The sequence below is a fragment of the Peromyscus leucopus genome, chromosome 10, assembly GCF_004664715.2.
Source record: "Peromyscus leucopus breed LL Stock chromosome 10, UCI_PerLeu_2.1, whole genome shotgun sequence".
NCBI lineage: Eukaryota > Metazoa > Chordata > Mammalia > Rodentia > Cricetidae > Peromyscus > Peromyscus leucopus.
In genome coordinates this window covers 93,418,903-93,437,793 of record NC_051071.1, presented here as the reverse complement: position 1 = coordinate 93,437,793, position 18,891 = coordinate 93,418,903, and the positions used below count along the sequence as shown (strand labels likewise).

General features: G+C 42.9%; 1 protein-coding gene across 8 annotated transcripts in view; it reads left to right on the top strand.

Moving 5' to 3' along the window:
* Gak (cyclin G associated kinase) overlaps positions 1-18,891 on the top strand; it is a 65,989-nt gene that overhangs the window by 4,228 nt on the left and 42,870 nt on the right. For 3 of the 8 annotated variants that reach the window (XM_028867424.2, XM_037209295.1, XM_028867426.2), the window contains exons 2-7: positions 153-214; positions 1,224-1,283; positions 2,080-2,194; positions 10,192-10,334; positions 12,845-12,970; positions 18,012-18,101. In XM_028867424.2, coding sequence (XP_028723257.1) covers positions 153-214; positions 1,224-1,283; positions 2,080-2,194; positions 10,192-10,334; positions 12,845-12,970; positions 18,012-18,101 — 596 coding nt within the window. The remainder of the gene's footprint in view (positions 1-152; positions 215-1,223; positions 1,284-2,079; positions 2,195-10,191; positions 10,335-12,844; positions 12,971-18,011; positions 18,102-18,891) is intronic. The other 5 variants (XM_037209296.1, XM_028867429.2, XM_028867431.2 and 2 more) reach the window with 4 other exon arrangements.

Here is an 18,891-nt window from a genome sequence, read left to right as displayed (position 1 = left end):
GAAGGTTTAAAGGGCTATGACATAGAAATTAGGCTGCAGTCTTTTGTAGGAAACAATTACTATCCATGGCCAAAATTTGGTTTGTATTTTATTCAGTAAAGGTATTTCTAAGTTTAAGTCATAGCACTGACTGACAATTTTTTTTTTTTCAGGAGGGTTCGCATTTGTTTATGAAGCTCAAGATCTGGGAAGTGGCAGAGAGTATGCATTAAAGGTAATAACTAATGACAGTCATTTTACAAGATTTTAGTTTATTGTAAAGATATCTTCGGCTATTTTCAAGGATGCATCTCTGCTGTTCTATATGTATCAGTCAGTTTCAGTCTGTTAATCCTTGTCTTCTCCATGTTCTCGGGACTTACCCTTATGCCCACAACTCTAGCTTACATTGAGAATGCTCTTGGTAGCTTCTTTTTTTGGGGGGGCGGGGGGGGGGGATTTCGAGACAAGGTTTCTCTGTGTAGCTTTGCACCTTTCCTGGAACTCACTTTGTAGACTAGGCTGGCCTCAAACTCACAGAGATCTGCCTGCCTCTGCCTCCCGAGTGCCAGGATTAAAGGCGTGTGCCACCACTGCCCAGCTCTTGGTAGCTTCTCATCCTACCTGGAGACCTGGAGAGCTGGTCTGGTTTTGAAGGAGGAGTGGGAATGACCCTCTGGATTTCATCCATTCTGCTCCACATGTCAAAATAAGGGCCAGGAATTTGAGGAGTTCAGAAGCCACTTACCAGATACATTCACAGCATGTCTGTAAATAGGATTAAAGTAATGTGGTGGGGAGGGGTCTCTAGATCTTGATGCCCAGTTAGGCAGCTCTGATTTTTTTTTGTTGTTGTTAAACATAGCAGTAGGCACAGCTCTGCTTTGATAGGCAAGCAGGGGAGGGGTCCTTTCCTGGCAAGGGTGAGGCATAACCAGTGGACCCTTGGACCAGGGCTGGTTTTGGCAGTCCACGTTATATACCTATTTTTGCTAGATATATACTCTGTATCTTTGTTTTTCTTGTTTTATTCTGTCCTATTTTTACTTTTTCTTGGGTCTTTGGAATATAAAGGTCATTCAAGTCTTCTAAGCTTCTGTGAGATCACATGTTCAAATGCAGGTAAATGGTATGCACCCTGAGACTTAGTATCCCCCAGAAACTGCCTGTAATCTCCAGAGTGTTTTATCTGTTAAGCAGAAGGTAAACAGACCTCAATCTTCTTGTGTGCTATTCCCTGACAGAGATTATTATCCAATGAAGAGGAAAAGAACAGAGCCATCATTCAGGAAGTTTGCTTCTTGGTATCCTTTTCCTGGGACTGAGAGTTATTGCCATCACTAACTTGCCATCAGGCTTGACACAGTTACTAGGAGGCTCCTGTGATAAGTTAAAAAATCAGCCTTTTGCTTTTACCAGATTTCCTATAGACATTTCTCATGCAAAGGATTTTTCTCTGCTACTCATTCTCAATGTTGCAGTGTAAGTTTCCTAGGTGTTGGGAAGTGGATTGCTGTTCCAGCCTTTGAGGTCTCCATGCCAAACAGATGGGTCAGTTATCACAAGGAGAGCCCCACGTTGCTTCTCTGATGACCTAGGCAAGAACTAAGTGGATGCTACCGTATCGGTGGGCCTCAGTGTGCACCCTGCTTGTACTCCTCACCCTGTACATATGGTGCATGACAGGACCTTTCCTGCCTGTTCTTTTCTACCACATGATAAGGCATAGTCTTTACTGCAGGTAGAATTTTCTTCCTTTTCTTTTTAGGCTCTGCTATCTGATAGCCCAATAGCTGCCTGAACTTTGAGTGGACACAGTCACTTCTGACCATCTTCCTGTTGTGGAACCTGGAAGTCTTCTGCCTGTCTCTCTGACCTGCTCATATCTAGCATTTTCATTAGCTTCCTGCCACAATTTTCACCTTCTCACTGTCCTTACTTGCCCCTCCCTCATCATTCTATTCAGATACCCATATGTGCTGAGGCATAAGGCAATTTGAATATCATGATTTTGGTTTCTTAACACTTGTGAATGTTTATTTTTAAGTGCACAGAGTTGTGGACATACTTATTCATATTATTCTTTAACAAGACATGCAGAAAAAACTTTCCGGCCACCCCAATATTGTCCAGTTCTGCTCTGCAGCATCCATAGGAAAAGAGGAATCGGATACTGGGCAGGCTGAGTTCCTCCTGCTTACAGAGCTCTGTAAAGGTAAAGTGCCTTGAAGTTTAAGTGCTTTCTGACATGTTTGAATAGTTTTAGCAATACTCCCAAGATGTTCTGAAAGTAAATTAGTCTTGACTGAAAGAACCAGTCAACTATCCACTGGTGTTTTTGTTGTTTGGAATGTGCTTTTGTGTGTCCTTCGTGGATTGTGGGTTCTTTGTATATTTTGAGACAGTTTTACTGTGTAGGTCTGGTTGGCCTGGAACTTGCTATGTAGAGTAGCCTAGACTTGAAATCACAGATACCTACCTACCTACTTCTGCCTCCCAAGAGCTGGGATTAAAGCCATGCCTGACCTTAGGCTATAGATTCTGAAGAGCAGGTCTCATCATATCTGTCTCCTGAAACAGGATTAGCAGGCATGCAATGGAACCTCAGTGTCCTCATATGTAAACTGGAAAGGATCAACAGAGGTGCATAAGTGGCATGTCCTTGGATAGTGCAAATAATGCTTTGTTTTGAGAGGGATGGAGGAGGCCCTTAGTTGGCATGTGGCCTTATCAGGGTCAAACCAAAGAAAGCACCAGGAAGACTCTTTGATCCACTGGCAGACCCAAAGATCGGACATACCTCAGATAGATCTCTAGGGACTGAATGGTTGCATTGAGTGACTATAGATAATACTTGAGGCAAGTCTCTCCCTTCCTGGATGTGGTATTGATATTGCAATCCTGTAATCCTAACAATAGGGAGTTGAACTCCACACTCTGGCTATTAAGTGGAATTGACCACTCAAAAAATAGCAAACTTCATCACAGAGCTCTACTGATGAATGTCTTCCAAAATGCTATGTCATTCCCAGTGTGGTCTGGAGTGTGTGGTGCCTATGCTGAGGGAAAACTGTGGTACAAGTGGCTGCTTATGTGTCCACCAGAGCAGTGAGTGTTGGGAGAGAAGAGGCAAAGGAGCAGCAGGGGAGACTGAGGCAGGAAGCCCATGGAGGGTATCCCAACCATGTGAAAGCTGCTTGCCTATGAGCCAGTCCCTACTCAATGATCATGAGAAACTATGGTATGATGGCTGGAGTGGGGGCAGACCAATAGCAGACCGATGAGGACAGAGGAGAAAGCTGTGGACAGTGAATGAATAGATTGGCAAAAGGAGCAAAAATGGAATGTCTTGCTGATAAGAAGAGGTGTAGTGTGAGTGTATAGAAGCCACAAATGAGCCAATAAGATCCCTCTGCCAAGTGGAAGAGGGTGGGGATCCATGAATGTCACATATAGTCTCTTAGTTGTCAAAAGCAAGTGACTAAATGTGCAGTACAGACTGTTTCCACAGGGCTGGAAGCCCTGGGATGTTAGCCTCTACAGGGGCAGGGCATTCCCCTCCGGCTTCCCCCACTTCTGTCCTCATGTGTCTGCAGGTCCCCACTAGTCCCTGTCAATCTACCAGTACCCTGTGAATAGAGGACAGGAGGCTACGAAATCAGGAGCTGCCTGGGCTAAGAACTTGCTATCAGGGGAGAAAGGTGGATTAACTACATCTCAATGGACACATATACAGATATTCTATTTGCTCAACTTTTTTTTACTAAATTTATTCATTTATTTTACATCCTGACCACAGTTTCCCCTCCCTTCTCTCCTCCTATCCCTTCCTCCCACCTTCATTCCATACCCCCATCCATTCTTCCTCTGTTTCTATTCAACTTTTTCATTCTAAAGTTTTAAATTTAATGAAAACATAAAAGTTCAGTGGATAGATGCATTAGATTTGCCAGTTTATAACACTTTCTGATAGTTGATTTATCTTTCTCAATAGTCTTGCTTCTCTCTATCTTTCTCTGTCTCTGTCTTCTCTGTCTCTTTTAAAGACAAGCTGCAAACATCAAGACCAGGAAGTAAGCATGTGTGTGTGTGTGTGTGTGTGTGTGTGTATGTGTGTGTGTGTGTGTGTGTGTTGCTAGAGTTTTCCTGCCTTGCCCACAGTCAGGACAAATCTCTGTCACCCGCCAGTCCCACAGCCGCTCAGACCCAACCAAGTAAACACAGAGACTTATATTGCTTACAAACTGTATGGCCGTGGCAGGCTTCTTGCTAACTGTTCTCATATCTTAAAGTAACCCATTTCTAGAAATCTATACCTTGCCACGTGGCTGGTGACTTACCGGCATCTTCACATGCTGCTGGTCATGGCGGCGGCTGCAGTGTCTCTTGCCTTCCTGTTCTTTTATTTCTCCTCTCTGTTAGTCCCGCCTATACATCCTGCCTAGCCACGGCCAATCAGGTTTTATTTATTGACCAATCAGAGCAACTTGACATACAGACCATCCCCCAGCACAGCCAAGTGCAGACCATCTCAGACACCTGCACTCAGGCCCATGGTCCTAATCATCCTCTATGCGGACCTGCCACAACCCAAGAAGGGCTCCCACAGGACATACAGAACATCCCACAGCATGTGTGTGTGTGTGTGTGGTGGTGGTGGTGGGGGTTTGTTTTGTTTGTTTAAGGCAGGCTCACTCTGGCCAAGGCTGGCTTGGAACTTGAATCAGTCTTTCTGCCTTGACTTTGTGAGAGCTGAGATTACAGGCCTGTGTCACTGTTCCCCACTCAAGACCAGAAATTATTTTTTACATGTATTGTCTGAGAGCAGGGACCTTTTCTGTTAAAGTTGCAGGCTTAAATTGTATATCTGACTCTTATCTTGGATGTAGTATACAGTGTATGATTAGCTAGGATGCCTTTCTAATATCTCATCCAGCCTCCAACAAAATCCTTCATGGTTCCCTAAGTTATAGTCAGTCTCGGTCTATTTCTTGTGACCTTTGTTTTTTTGGCAGCTCCAATCTGGAAACTGGGACTAGGTATTCTGGGCCATTTCTTTACAAGCTAGGAAGGTGCCAGCTCTAGTGTTGTGGCCTCCAGCTTAGAACTCTTGGGATACAGAGAAGCACTGTCCCTGTGCTGGGCAGTGTAAGAGGCAGATTTGTCCAGTCTGCTACATTTTGTCTTCATGGATGCCTTTTGTTCCTGCTATATTCAGTTACAAAAGAGCATATGCTCATTGAAAAAGTAAAAGCAGGGCTGACCACTGGTATTGGATAATCAATTAAGGGCTCATCCTAAGTGTCTTAGGTTTTTTATTGCTGTGAAGAGACACTATGACCACAGCAACTCTTATTAAAAAAAAAAAAAAAAAACATTTAATTGGGGTGGCTCAATTACAGTTTCAGAGGTTCAGTCCATTATCATCTTAATAGGGAGTATGGTGGCATTTGGGTAGATGTGGTGTTTGAGTAGTAGTTCTGAGTCCTGCATCTTGCAGCCAACAGGAAGTCAGCTGAGACAATGGGCAGTACCCTGAGCATAAGAAACCTCAAGGCCCACTTCCACAGTGACACACTTCCTCCAACAAGGCCATAACCACTCCAACAAAGCCACACCTCCTAATAGTGCCACTCCCTATGAGATTATGGGGGCCAATTACATTCAAACTACCACATTCCACTCCCGGGCTCCCAAAAGCTTGTAACAGCATCATACTGCGAAATGCCTGTAGTCCAACTTCAGAAGTCCCCTTAGTCTATCACAGTTTTAACAATGTTTAAAAGTTCAGAGTTTCTTCCTAGATTCATACAATCTCTTAACTGTAATCCCCTATAAAATCAAAAAACAGATCACATAACTTCCAACATATAATAACACAGGTTATACATTCCCATTCCAAAACATAGGGACCAAAGCAAGACCAAAAACCAGCCAGGCAAACTCTGCATCTCCATATCTGATGTCAAAATGCTCTTCAGATCTCCAACTCTGTTCAGCTTTGTGGACTGCAACACACTTCTTTCTCTTGGGCTGGTTCCACTCCAGTTAGCAGCTTTCCTCTGCAGGTATCTGGCATCTCTTAACATCTTGGGTTCTCCAAAGCAATCCAGGCTTCAAGTTCACAGCTTCCCACAATGACCTCTCTACTGCACCTCCATTCAGAGACATTCCTGACACATGCTTGGCCTTAGAGGCTTTCTTTAGACTCAGAGTCAGATTCCATAAACATTTTTTCTATCCTTAACTCTAAAGCCAGAACCACGTGACTGAAGCTGCCAAGTGCTGCTGCTTGGTGGGGCTGGCACATGGCCCCCTTATTCAGTTACATCCTTACTAGCTTTCTGTCCTTCACTGCCTAAGCTTGACTGTCCTGAAAATTGCTCTGTAACCAGGCTAGTTTCAAACTCAGAGATCTGCCAGCCTCTGCCTTTCTTGTGCTGGGATTAAAGATGTGCCCCACCACACCCATCTCTAAACTTTTCTTTAGTTCCTTTCACCAGTGGGAAATTTAGGTGGGTGGGATCTTGCCCTGAGGTCACCACTCCCTTTATTCCATCTCCTTGAATACAGGATTTAGCTCTGTTCCACTTCCTGGTGCTTTTTCTCCTCAAAATGTACATTTTGTAATTTACCCTGCTGAGCTTGCTCCTTTTCATTATAAATCTTCATTAGAGTTACCACGAATAACGACGGAGTCTATACTTGGCTGTTCTGAGATTTCCTCTGCCAATAGAGTTAATCTAAAATTCTTCACTTCAGCCTTAGGCAGACTCTTCAGACAAGGGTGAAAGGCAGCCACTTTCTTCACTAAAATATCACAAACCATTTCTAGGCAACATATAAAATTCTTTTCCTCTGAAACCTCTTGAGTGAGCACCCCACAGCTCATCAAATCACACACTCAGCACCACTCACCGTCTTCCATGCTCCTACTAGTATGGCCCACTTAAAATGTTCAACTGCTTTTCTAATACACAGTCCCAAAGTCCATATCACTCCAAACAAAAACATGGTCAGGCCTGTCACAATACTCCAGTCCCTTGTACCAACTTCTGTCTTAGTTCTGGTTTCTATTGCTATGAAGAGACGCCATGACCATGGCAACTCTTATAAGGAAAACATTTAATTTTTTTTTTATTTATTTTTTGCTTACAGTTTCAGAGGTTCAGTCCATTATCATCATGGTGGGGAGCATGGTGATATGCAGTCAGACATGCTGGAAGAGTAGCTAAGAGTCCTAAATCTTGCAGACAACAGGAAGTCAGCTGAGACACTGGGCATAGGAAACCTCAAAGCCTGCCCCCACAGTAACGCATTTCCCCCAACAAGGCCATACCCACTCTAACAAAGCCACACCTCCTAATAGTGCCACTGAACCTAAGATTCAGTTTATTCTAGAGATTTCATTTCTACCCACTATATACTAGAATTTTTTGCAGACTGTCACACCCACCCAACTTTTACTAGGATTCTAGGGATTGAAACTCTGGCCCTCATGCTTATGTGGCAAGCACTTAACCCACTGAACTAGCAGTATCTGCATTTCCTTTTTGGTAATCCAAAGTCATTACAACGGAATGAGCTGATACCCTAGTAGGTTTCTATTGATATGATAAGACACCATGACCAAAAGCAACCTGAGTAGGAAAGGGCACATTCCATCACTGAGGAAGTCAGGATAGTAACTGAAGGCATGAACCTGGGGGCTGCACTGGACAGAGAAGCCATCAAGGAATGCTGCTTATTGGTTTGCTTTCTTATATAACCCAGGACTATCTGCCCAGTGTTGGTACCACCTACAGTGGACTGGATCAAACATTAAAAAATTAACCCCTCAGAACAGGGGCTGTCTGTGACTTTTTTCCTGGCTTTTGGGACCCTACTTCTCCTACTGGGTCTTCTTCTCATAGTGTCCAGCCTTAATACATGGGGGAGGTGCTTAGTCTTACTACATGCAACTTGATATGTCACATTTTATTGATGCTCATAGGAGACCTGCCTTTTTCTGGATGGAGACAGAAGAAGAGGGGGTTGTGGAGGAGGGGGTAGGGCTTCAGCTGGGATATAAAATAAATAGATGAATACAAAATGTAATAATAAAAATAAATGTTCCTGCAGACTTGTCTACAGGTTAAACTATTGGAGACAATTTCTAAAAACTAACCAGCACAGCTGACAAACTAATATGCTTTGGAGGTTGTCTCCCAGGGTCCATCTTTGGGAGGACACAGAAAAGCAGCCAGGTGAACACTTCTGTGCTGAACAGGGTTTGCCTGGATTTGGAGCAGAGTTGTTGAACTTCTGAGAAGTTGGGGAATCCCGCTCCCTGTGATAGCAAGTGCAGAATTCAATAAAGGCAGTTTTGAAGTCTTGGGTTGAGCCATGGACCTTTTTAAGTTGATCTCTTTTGTTGCATCCACTGTAAGCCCTCAATTCGTACTTTGTCATGAATAGTCTAAACTATCTCCGAGTAAAGTAAGAGGGTTTTTTTTTTCTTTTTTATTTTTAGCAGTTCCTGCTCTGTCACATGTGGATTATTTGTAAAAATACTTTAAAACTGAAGATGTAACTCAGTTGATAGAGTGCTTACCTAGGATGCATGAATCCTTGGGTTTGATTACTAGCACTGCAAAAAAAAACCCAGGCATGCACACCTGTGATCCCAGCACTCAAGAGGTAGAGTTCAAAGTCATCCTTAGCTACTAAGCAAATTGGAGGCTTAAAAAAAAAAATTCAAAAGTATAGGTTAGATGGCTCCACAATTAAGAGTGTTGCTGCTTTGCAGAGGATCCTAGTTTGTACCTCAGCACTCTTGTCAAGTGGCTCACAACCATCTGTGATTCTCACTCCAAGGCATCCAGTGCTTTCTTCTGGCCTTAGTGAGACACCTGCACTCATATGAACCAATTCACACACACACATAATTTAAAAATAAAATTGTTAAAGATCAGTGAAATGACTCAGTGGGTAAAGGCATCTGCCGCCACACTCGATCATCTGAATTCAATCCTTAAGACACACATGGTGAAAAAGAGGTCAACTTCCAAAATGTCCGCTAACCTCCCTATGTGCATGGTCATGTGTACCCACACTAAATGTTTTAAAGATGAAATAAAAAATAAATATTTTTTAAAAATTTATGTGTGTGTATGACAATTTCACCTGCCTGTGTGTATGTGCCACATGTGTGCTAGTGCCCATGATGGTCAGAAGAGAATATCAGATCCCCTAGAACTGGAGTTATAGATGGTTGTGAACCACCATGTGAATGCCAGGAACTAAATCCAAGTCCTCTTCAAGAGCAATACATGATCTTAACTTTTGAACCATCTCTCCAGCCCTCAAATAAATTTTAAAAGTCTTGTGGTTTATTATAGTGACATATACATATAACCCTAGCATTCAGAAAGTTAAAGCAGGAGGGTAGCAAGTTTTTGAAACCCTGTCTCAAAACAATAAAAATCTCTTAATTCTTACCAAGAATGAACTATTGAATGGGACAGTTAAAATTAACATTATGATCAGTCTGACATAGAGCTTAGGTGGACATATCTACCCCTGCCCCTGGGAGCCTGCTCATTTCACCAAGGTCCCTATTTTTTTGGAGGACCACTGTTCCCCTGGGTTTGTATAGATTCTGAGAATCAAGTATGGTGGTAGCAGGAATTTATTTAATCCTGCAAGAATTAGGAGCCAGAAGGAAGCTATCAGCAGAACATGATATAATTCTCAACTACTAGGATATAGTTCTGTGGTGAAGAACTGTGGTGAGGGTCAGGGTTTCTGTTCTATCTCAGCTGTGCTGTGGACATGAGCCTAGAGCTTCTGCTTTGTGATTATTCTTTCAGTGACCTTGGTCACTGCCTCTGTCTAACTGCTAGAACTTTTCCCCTGCCTTCAAAGCTTTCTCATATGATTGTTTTTGCTTCTTGTTTTGTCCCAGGGATGTCCCAAGCCATCCCCTGCCCCTACCTTCCCTGGAACAGGGGTGGTCCTTATACCCAAAGTTATAGGGACCCCCTTTTATTGCCTTCCTACAGAAGTTTAAGGAATGGCTAGAGTGGTACAGGTTGGGTATGCACCCTGACTAAGACCTTAGAAATGCCACTCGTGCCTGGACTGTCATACACAGAGACAGATCAAACCTGTTAACAAGTGGAGTATAGCATTCTCAACCCCAGGGTGACTAAATTCACTTGTCTCCTTTAGGACAGCTGGTGGAGTTTCTCAGGAGAGTTGAATGCAAAGGCCCTCTGTCCTGCGACAGCATTCTGAAGATCTTCTACCAGACATGCAGAGCAGTGCAGCACATGCACAGGCAGAAACCACCCATCATCCACAGGGATCTCAAGGTACCAGCTGGGTTGCATTGCTGGCTGCATGTCTTCACACTCTGTTCTCCTACCTTGGGACAACTCCCTAGTAGTCTTTGTGCCCCTCATGCTTGGTCAGAGCCCAGTACTTTCTGCTCAGCTATTGTCCAGTCATTCTAAGCTTCTCAGTTGCCTTTTCTCACAGAATTGTGGCCATCCAGGTGCAGTTCTGACCTTGGTGGGGAATCACTTACATGGAAAGGCTTCTGTTGTGTATCTCCAACTGTAGGCAGTGTGAATGTACCATAGCCTAGCTGAGGGTGGCACTTGCCTGTCTGAATTGCTATATATAACTTGTGTAGCCTGGCTTAGGAATATACTCATATGAGTTTATTTCACTTTTTCCTGTTATTAATGAAGTTGAATATTTATAGCTGCCAGCACCTTATTCTTCAGTTTCTTTTTATTTTGCCTCCCCTCCCCCTCTATTTTGCCTTTGCTTATATATTTGGCTCACTGAAATTCCTGGTATATTATTGAACAAAACCTTTAAAGTTATATTGCCATAGCCTAGTGTTTATTCCCCTGTTGTGTCTTTTTTTTTTTTTTAATCTGAAACTGGATTGGTGAGGTGGCTCAGCAGGTAAAGGCATTTTCTACCCAGCCTGAAGTCTTAGTTACTTTCCTATTGCCGTGAAGAGACACCATGACCAAAACAACTTATAGAAGAAAACATTTGGTTGAGAGGATTGCTTATAGTTTCAGAGGGTGAGTCCATGACCATCATGGTGGAGAGCATGATGGCAGGCAGGCAAGCATGATGCTAGAACAGAAACTAAGAACTTACTTACATCCTGGTCCTCAAGTTGGAGGCAGAGGTGGTGGTGGGGGATGACTGGGAGTAACATAGAATTTTGAAACCTCAAAGCCCATCCCTAGGGTACACCTCCTCCAAAAAGGCCATACCTCCTAACCCTTCCCAAAACAGTTCCACCATTAGAGACCAAGCATTCAAATATATGAGCCCATAGGGTCATTCTCATTTAACGCCCCCCCTCCCCCAACAACTCTTGAGTTGATTCCCAGGCTCCATGTGAGGAAAGGAGAAAACTGGCTCTCAAAAGTTGTTCTCTAACCTCCACACATATGCTGTAGCATGCATGCACCTCTTTGCTTATTTATTTATTTATTATTTATTTATTTAAGCTTGAAGACAGTGTGTTAAATGTTATTATTGGTGGTGGTAGGTGGATGCGTGTTAGAAAAAATGAATATAAAGAATAAAATTAGTGGAGAATTGGTCACCTGCCTACTGAGGTGTCTACACAGGTGAAGCCTGTAGCTTCTGCTTCAGGAGCCCTAAGAGCTGGCTACTCTAGTCACTTCTTGCTATGAAACAGGCGCTTCAATTGCTTATACACCTCTTGTGTGCATATTTGACTTTGCCGCAGCCACTGCCTGCTTTCAGTGACCATGTTCTTGGTTTACTTGATGCTACACAGTTTGTTTTCTGTGCTGGTGGGTGTCATTTGAATTCTTTTGTGCCTGTTTTTTTGCTCAGCATTATGTTTAGATACGTCTGTATTTCTGTGTAGCCTTATCTCATAGAATATGCATTGTGGAACTTTCTCATTATGTATCCTTCTGCTGTGGACAATGTGGCACATCTGTTTTACTTTCCTTGTTTGTAGCTGACTCTGCTGGCCTGTGTCCTGAGAATAGTCTCATCTGGTTCATCCATGGAGCAAGTGTCCTCTGTGGTTGGAGGGTACAGGCATCTAACTATAGGTGTTCTGGAGGCACACGAACTCCATAGTTTTTCCTTTTGCCAGCCTGTGATATTACATGCACTTCAACCTTGACAGTCTAGTTGATAGACTCAGCAGAGAACTAGACTAGGAATGTAGGTGGTTGGCTGACCTGTGTTGAGACACTCTACTCTGATGAATGTATAGGATACTTAAAGTACCTAGAAGGAGGAACAGAATGCTAGTAAAGCAATTGACTGGAATTAGGATTGCATGTAATTTTATGAGTCATGGATTTAAATTTGGCTGGGTGTAATAGTGCTTGCCTTTAATCTCAGCATCTGGGGCGTGGGGGGTGGGCGGGGGTGCGGGCAGAGTCAGGTAGATCTCTGTGAGTTCAGGGCCAGTCTGGGTCAACATAGTGAGTTCTGGCCAACCAAGGCTACACAGTAAGACCCTTTCTTTTAAAAAAAAAAATTATTTTAAGGCCTTCTACATGAGAAGTCTTTTGTTTATCTTTGTTAGATTTATTCCTAAATTAGTGTAGATATAAGTAGTGTATTTTATTCTTTATCTTCTGACTTTTCAGAAGGCTCATTGTCCTTCGTTAGGTTTTCTGTTTGCTGGGTGGGTGGTTTTAACTTGAAGAAATTTTGTAATGGCCCCTAGCAACCAGCAGCCTGGACCTTGGTGCAGAGGGTTTTTCTAAGAAACTGATCTAATATTCCTGTTTGTCTTTGCTGAGGTTTAGGTTCCATGTACACACTGAGTTCATAAGAACCGTCCTTTGGCATTTTGCAGGTTGAAAACTTACTGCTTAGTAACCAGGGGACCATTAAGCTGTGTGACTTTGGCAGTGCCACAACCATCTCCCATTATCCTGACTACAGTTGGAGCGCCCAGAAGCGAGCAATGGTGGAGGAAGAGGTGAGGCATGCATTTGAGTCTGAACTCTTAGGAAGCTGCTTCTCAGTTCCTTTCTCTCTCATACTCTTGATATCCCCTCTGAGTCTTCAGGTACAAGTCTGAGTATGGCTTTATAAATAAAGATTCTTAACAGATTGCCTGGTACAGTGTCCTGGGAGCATCATCTTCTTCCTGGCTATATTCTGCTAGTTTGTGGCCACAGATTTAAAACGAATGGAGAATTCATTTGATCTCATGTTCTTCTTATCAACCTGCCTTTAAATGTCTTCATCCTGTTGATTTCTTAGAATTATTTTAAATTGTCTTAAATATGTACAACAAATTTTATTTTAACATTTTAAGTCAGATTTCAGTGGCATTAAGATACATTAGGACTGAAGAGATGTCTCAGAGGTTTGGAGCACTGGCTGCTCTTCCAGAGGTCCTGAGTTCAATTCCCAGCAACCACATGGTGGCTCATAACCATCTACAATGAGATCTGGTGCCCTCTTCTGGTGTGCAGGTGTGCAGGCATACATGCAGACAAAACACTGTATACATAATAAATAAATCTTTAAAAAAAGAAAAAGATACTCACATTATTATGCAGCTATCTCCAGAATTTTTCTGTCATTCTAAACTTAGATTTTTTTTTTTTTTTTTTTTTTATGGTTTTTCAAGACAGGGTTTCTCTGTGTAATTTTAGTGCCTATCCTGGATCTCACTCTGTAGACCAGGCTGCCCTCAAACTCACAGAGATCCACCTGGCTCTACCTCCCAAGTGCTGGGATTAAAGGTATACACCACCACTGCTCAGCCTAGAAATATTTTTTAAAAGTCATTTAGAGGGCTGAAGATGTGGCTGAAAGAACACTTGCTTAGCATAAGCAAGGTTCTAGCTTCAATCCCTAGTTTAAAAGAATTATTTAGAAATATTCTTTGTTGAGAGACCCACAGCTTAGGTCAGGTGGCTTCTGTCCCTGCAGAGAGAGAGGCTGCATGCTCAAAATGCATATATAATTCCACAGTGACTAGCATTTCATAGAATTTACATGAATTGCATGTACAAACAATACAGAGCAAAGGAATAGCCACAGTGCTCAGCATAAAGGTCCCAAAGTGTAAAGATAGGTAAAGGATAGTGAGGGACCATGATTCTGAAAGAGGCTTTACATTTCTAGCCTGTCAGGTGCTGCCAGGTGAAGCTACTATAAAGCTAGATTGCCTTTCATGGGAGGACATTTGCTTCCTAGGGATGCATCTGTGGAGGAAGAGGCATAACTACCTGGCATAATGCTGTCAGGGACAGTTGTGTTTATTGCTTAACATGATGCAGGCCTTATTAAAGGCAGGGTTTCTGAGCTACTTGGAGGTCTGCCACCACATCAGAGCCATGCTTATTAGACCAAGTGGGTCCTCATCTTTGCAAAGATCATGCTAAGTTCCATATGAGGCTTCATTCTCAACCACTGTTAAGAATTTGAAGCCCAAGAAGAATTCTGGCCAGAGCTTAGGAAGAAAGCCCTGCCCTTGCTATTCAGTGTTTGTCCCACTTCATAGCCAACTGTGTATGATTCAATTTTAGTATATCAGAGTTGTCAGCCACCATCAATATGAGTGAAAACCATTCAGGTCAGTATTTATTTGGATCATCAATCCAGTCCGGTTATCCTTTTCCAATGTCCTGCCTATGTGTGATGTATGAATATAGTCCTGCAGCCCTTCATTATGCCCATCTATTGTGTGTAGAGCTCTACTCATTCCTCCTAACTTCTGGTGTCCTGCAAGTCTCCTTCAGTGGTGATGACTCTTCTTAACCCATCTTTGCTGTCTGCTACTGACTGTAGTACTCTGCCCATCACTGAAGTGGGAGCCCCAGAACCTGCTCATGTATTTGTTATTCATAAGGACTTGGGTACCATTTTTCCCATGGTCACGATTCAGTATGTCTTTATTTTGGTGGAAAAATGTCCCAGATTTGCTTCACAAGGCTCTTGGATTCTTTTCACATTTACCATCTGGTATGGTTTTAACGTGGTTTGTTTTCTCCAGACTTATACTGAACTTAATCCTCATTGTGGGGTATTCACAGTGTGGAATCTTAATTCAACTATGGTTTTTAGAAATGGACCCTTTTAGAAAGGATTAGGATTAAATAAGGTCATCAGGATGGAGCCTAGTGTTTAAGTTTTGGTGGCTTTCTAAAAAAGAAAGACCAGAAGATACGTGGACATTACTTCTGTCTGCTATGTGGTACCCTGTGCTGCCTTGGGACAGTGCCAGGAAAAAAGACTGCTACCACATATAAGCTTTGGACCAGAATCATGAATTAAAGCAAACCTCCTTTCTCTTAGTTTACACAGCCTGTGGTGTTGTGTTGTAGCAATGGAAAATGGACTGATAACCATCATTTTGGAGCACTTGTATCTTTATAATACAGGAGGTTTTGGGTGACCACATGCCTACCTTGCTCTAACTCTGAGCTCAGCTTCTTGTCTGAGAAGCCTTGCTACCTTGGAATCAGAAAGGAGTAGAGAGTCTGGTCAGATCACAAGTGTGTTGGTCACTGCTGGGCCTCTGTCTAGGCCTAACAAGTAGATGGACTTACTTATACCATGTGAGCAACTGTGCAAATGAGCACACCTCCATTCTTACAGTGGCAACTACAGGTCTGCACAGCATCTCCTCCCAATGTGTCTTGAGTGAGAGCCATCCTGTCTACAATCTGACTGTTCCTTGGTCAGCCTCAGGATCATGTACCCTCAGCACTAAAGAATCTACTAGAAGTTTGGGTTTGTTTTAACTTTTGTTCCCAAGTTCTGTGTACTGAATAGACATAGTGTCCAGACATTCCTGGGATTATTTTCTCCTTAGTATGGTCCTTACTCATTTGTAGTATATTTGAGTTTACTTAACAGTATTTCCAGAGCAATTGTCATATGCCCCTTTTCACAACAGCTTCTTACACCTTATTTAGTATTTTCCCTTCTAAGCCTCTTTATCCAGAGCTGGGCAGAGCTAGCTACTCCCTTTTCTCTGATCCTATGGGGCTTTTTGTTTATTTTATGATTCCTGGACTCTGCTGAAGTGACTCTGCCTTAGTTCACTCAGTTTACTCAGTTTCTGTAGCTGCTTGAATCCCCAGTGTGTGTCTTTATCTATGTTTCTATTGCTCATGCTGTTTTCAGTATGCTGTAGGTATCAACAGGTCTACATGAACAACCACTTTGTATCCTTGTATCAGATGGGCTTTCAGAGTGGATGCTTGGAGAGGAATGAAATGAGCTTGCTGGATCAAAGGGTCAGTGCTCTAAAGTATATGCAAATCAAGTTTCTAATGAAAGTACATCTCACACCTAAAGTATATGGTCATAGTATGTGGCTTGGTGTTGGCCCTTTGTTGGCCACAGTACACTCTGCATTGCCACTGGCTTGACCTTTTGTTCACTCTTCATCTGATCTCTCTCCATCTCTTGGATCCTTGGTGTTTTACACCTTTCTCCAGGCTCTGGTTGGAACTGTATCTTGCATAGATTTCCTTGTCGTCCTTAGAGAGGCTTCTTATGTTGACTTTCCACTGGCTTGCATCTTCCACTGTCTAAGAAGTCATTGCCTGTCTGAGACCTCGGTACCTTTCTGCAGTGTGAAAAGCGTATTGGCTTACTTTTATTTGAATCATATTCTGCGGATTGGTATGTGAGTTTGCTATGAATTTCCCATGTGGTGTGTCTTAGGGTTTCTGTTGCTATGACGAGACACCATGACCACAGCAACTCTTTTTTTTTTTTTTTTTTTCTTTTTCCCAAGACAGGGTTTCTCTGCAGTTTTGGTGCCTGTCCTGGATCTCACTCTGTAGACCAGGCTGGCCTGGAACTCACAGAGATTCGCCTGGCTTTGCCTCGCCACCACCGCCTGGCTCATAGCAACTCTTATAAAGGAAAACATTTAATTGAGGTAGTGGCTTATAGTCCATTTATTATTATGGTGGAACATGGCAGTGTGCAGGCAGACATGTGCTGGCTACATCTTGATCTGAAAGCAACAGGAAGTGGTCTGAGACACTGGGCAGCCAGTATCTTGAGCATATATGAGACCTCAGAGCCCACCTCCACAGTGACACACTTCCTCCAACAAGACCACACTTACTCCAGCAAGGCCACACCTCCTAATAATACCACTCCCTTTGGGGCCATTTTCTTTCAAACCACCACAGGGTATATTACTGAGGGTCTACAGAGTCTTGGTTTTGTATGTGTATATATGTGAATATGCTTTTGCATGTGTTCATGTATTTGTGAATGCACATGTATGCATATGTGTATGGAGACCAGAGGACAAGTTCAGGAGTTATTCTTTAGGAGGCATCCACTTTGTTGTTTGAGAAAAGGTCTCTCACTGGCATAGAACTCACTGATTAGTTTAAACTGGCTGGCCAGCAAGCCCCAGAAATCTTACTTGTCTACTTCCCCAGCACTGGGACTACAAGCTCTCCCATCATACCAGCTTTTCTTAAATGTATGTTCTGGAGATCAAACTCAGGCCCTGATTCTTGTACAACAAGCACTTTACTGACTGAGCTCCTGACTGTTTTTAAATATGACCAGCTAACAGACTTCATTATTTCTTGGGTTATACAGGCTTATGTCCCCTACTAGAATGCATCTGGAAGCTTATTTTAATATAGTACCTCCATTTGCTCATTAGAGTAATGCCTGTCATGTAAGATGGCCTCTTTGATCACTCTAAAAGAGGTTTCTCATGCCAGGTACGACATGTTTCCTTGAGGAAATAAAATAGTCCAGTAGGTTAATACTTGGACTTGATTCCTTTAGTTAATTCTGGGTGGCCATGAGAGATTACAATCTCTGTAAGGAAAGTGGTGGTATAGCATTGCATGCCCAGATGAGTGGCCAGAGGTCCCTCCAGAACACAATGGGAGGAAAGGTCACTGCTGTTAGCCTTCAGTAGAGACCTTAGAAAGTTGTAGGGCCTCTGTGTAAAACTAAAAAATAATGCTTATGTGTAACTTACCTTGAAATGTTTTTTTTTTTTTTTTTTTCAGATCACGAGGAATACCACACCCATGTACAGAACGCCAGAAATTGTAGACCTGTATTCCAACTTCCCCATTGGAGAGAAGCAGGATATCTGGGTGAGGTCTGAGTGCTTCTCTTGCTGGTGCCTGGTCACTTAGGTCATGGCAGGAGCTGCAGAGGCCTCTAGCAGCTGTCTGTCTTAGGCTCTCATGTCCCATCAGCTCCCTTCTCTTATTCTTTACTCTGCTCTTCACCTTTATTTTCTCAAGTTTCATTTGTGACTCCTACCAGAGGTGAATTAACAGAGCAATTCGAGGAAGCTAGAAAGATGGCTTAGTGGTTAAGAACACTTGTTCCTCTTGTAGAGGACCCAGGTTCGATTCCAAGTGCCCATATGCTGGTTCACAATCATCTATAACTCCAGTTCCAGGTGATCTAATGCCTTCTTCTGACCTCCAAGGGCAGAAGGTACACACATGGTGCACAGAAATACATGCAAGCATGACATTCATACACATAAAATAAAATAAATCTTCAAAAATAATAATTGAGCAATTGGAGTAACAACATGACAGGCATCACATGGCAATACAGACAATTTCTGTACCTGTTCCACTTCTGGAGTCTTGAATTCCAGACCTAGGAATGTCTCTTGAAAGGAACCCTCTCTGGAACTACATCCTCATCTGCCACAGGCATCCACTTTTCTTTCACACTAGTACAGTTGACACGGGAGACCTATATGACCTCAGGTCTGTCCCCATGTACAATAAACAGTCAGTTCCTAAAAGGATGTCCCTGGGGCATTCTTAGACCAAGACATTGCTAACAAGTTGATGCTGTCTGTTTGCCAGATGTGGTTTCAGACCACCATAGGGTTAGACTCAGCCCAACATGCCTACCTCC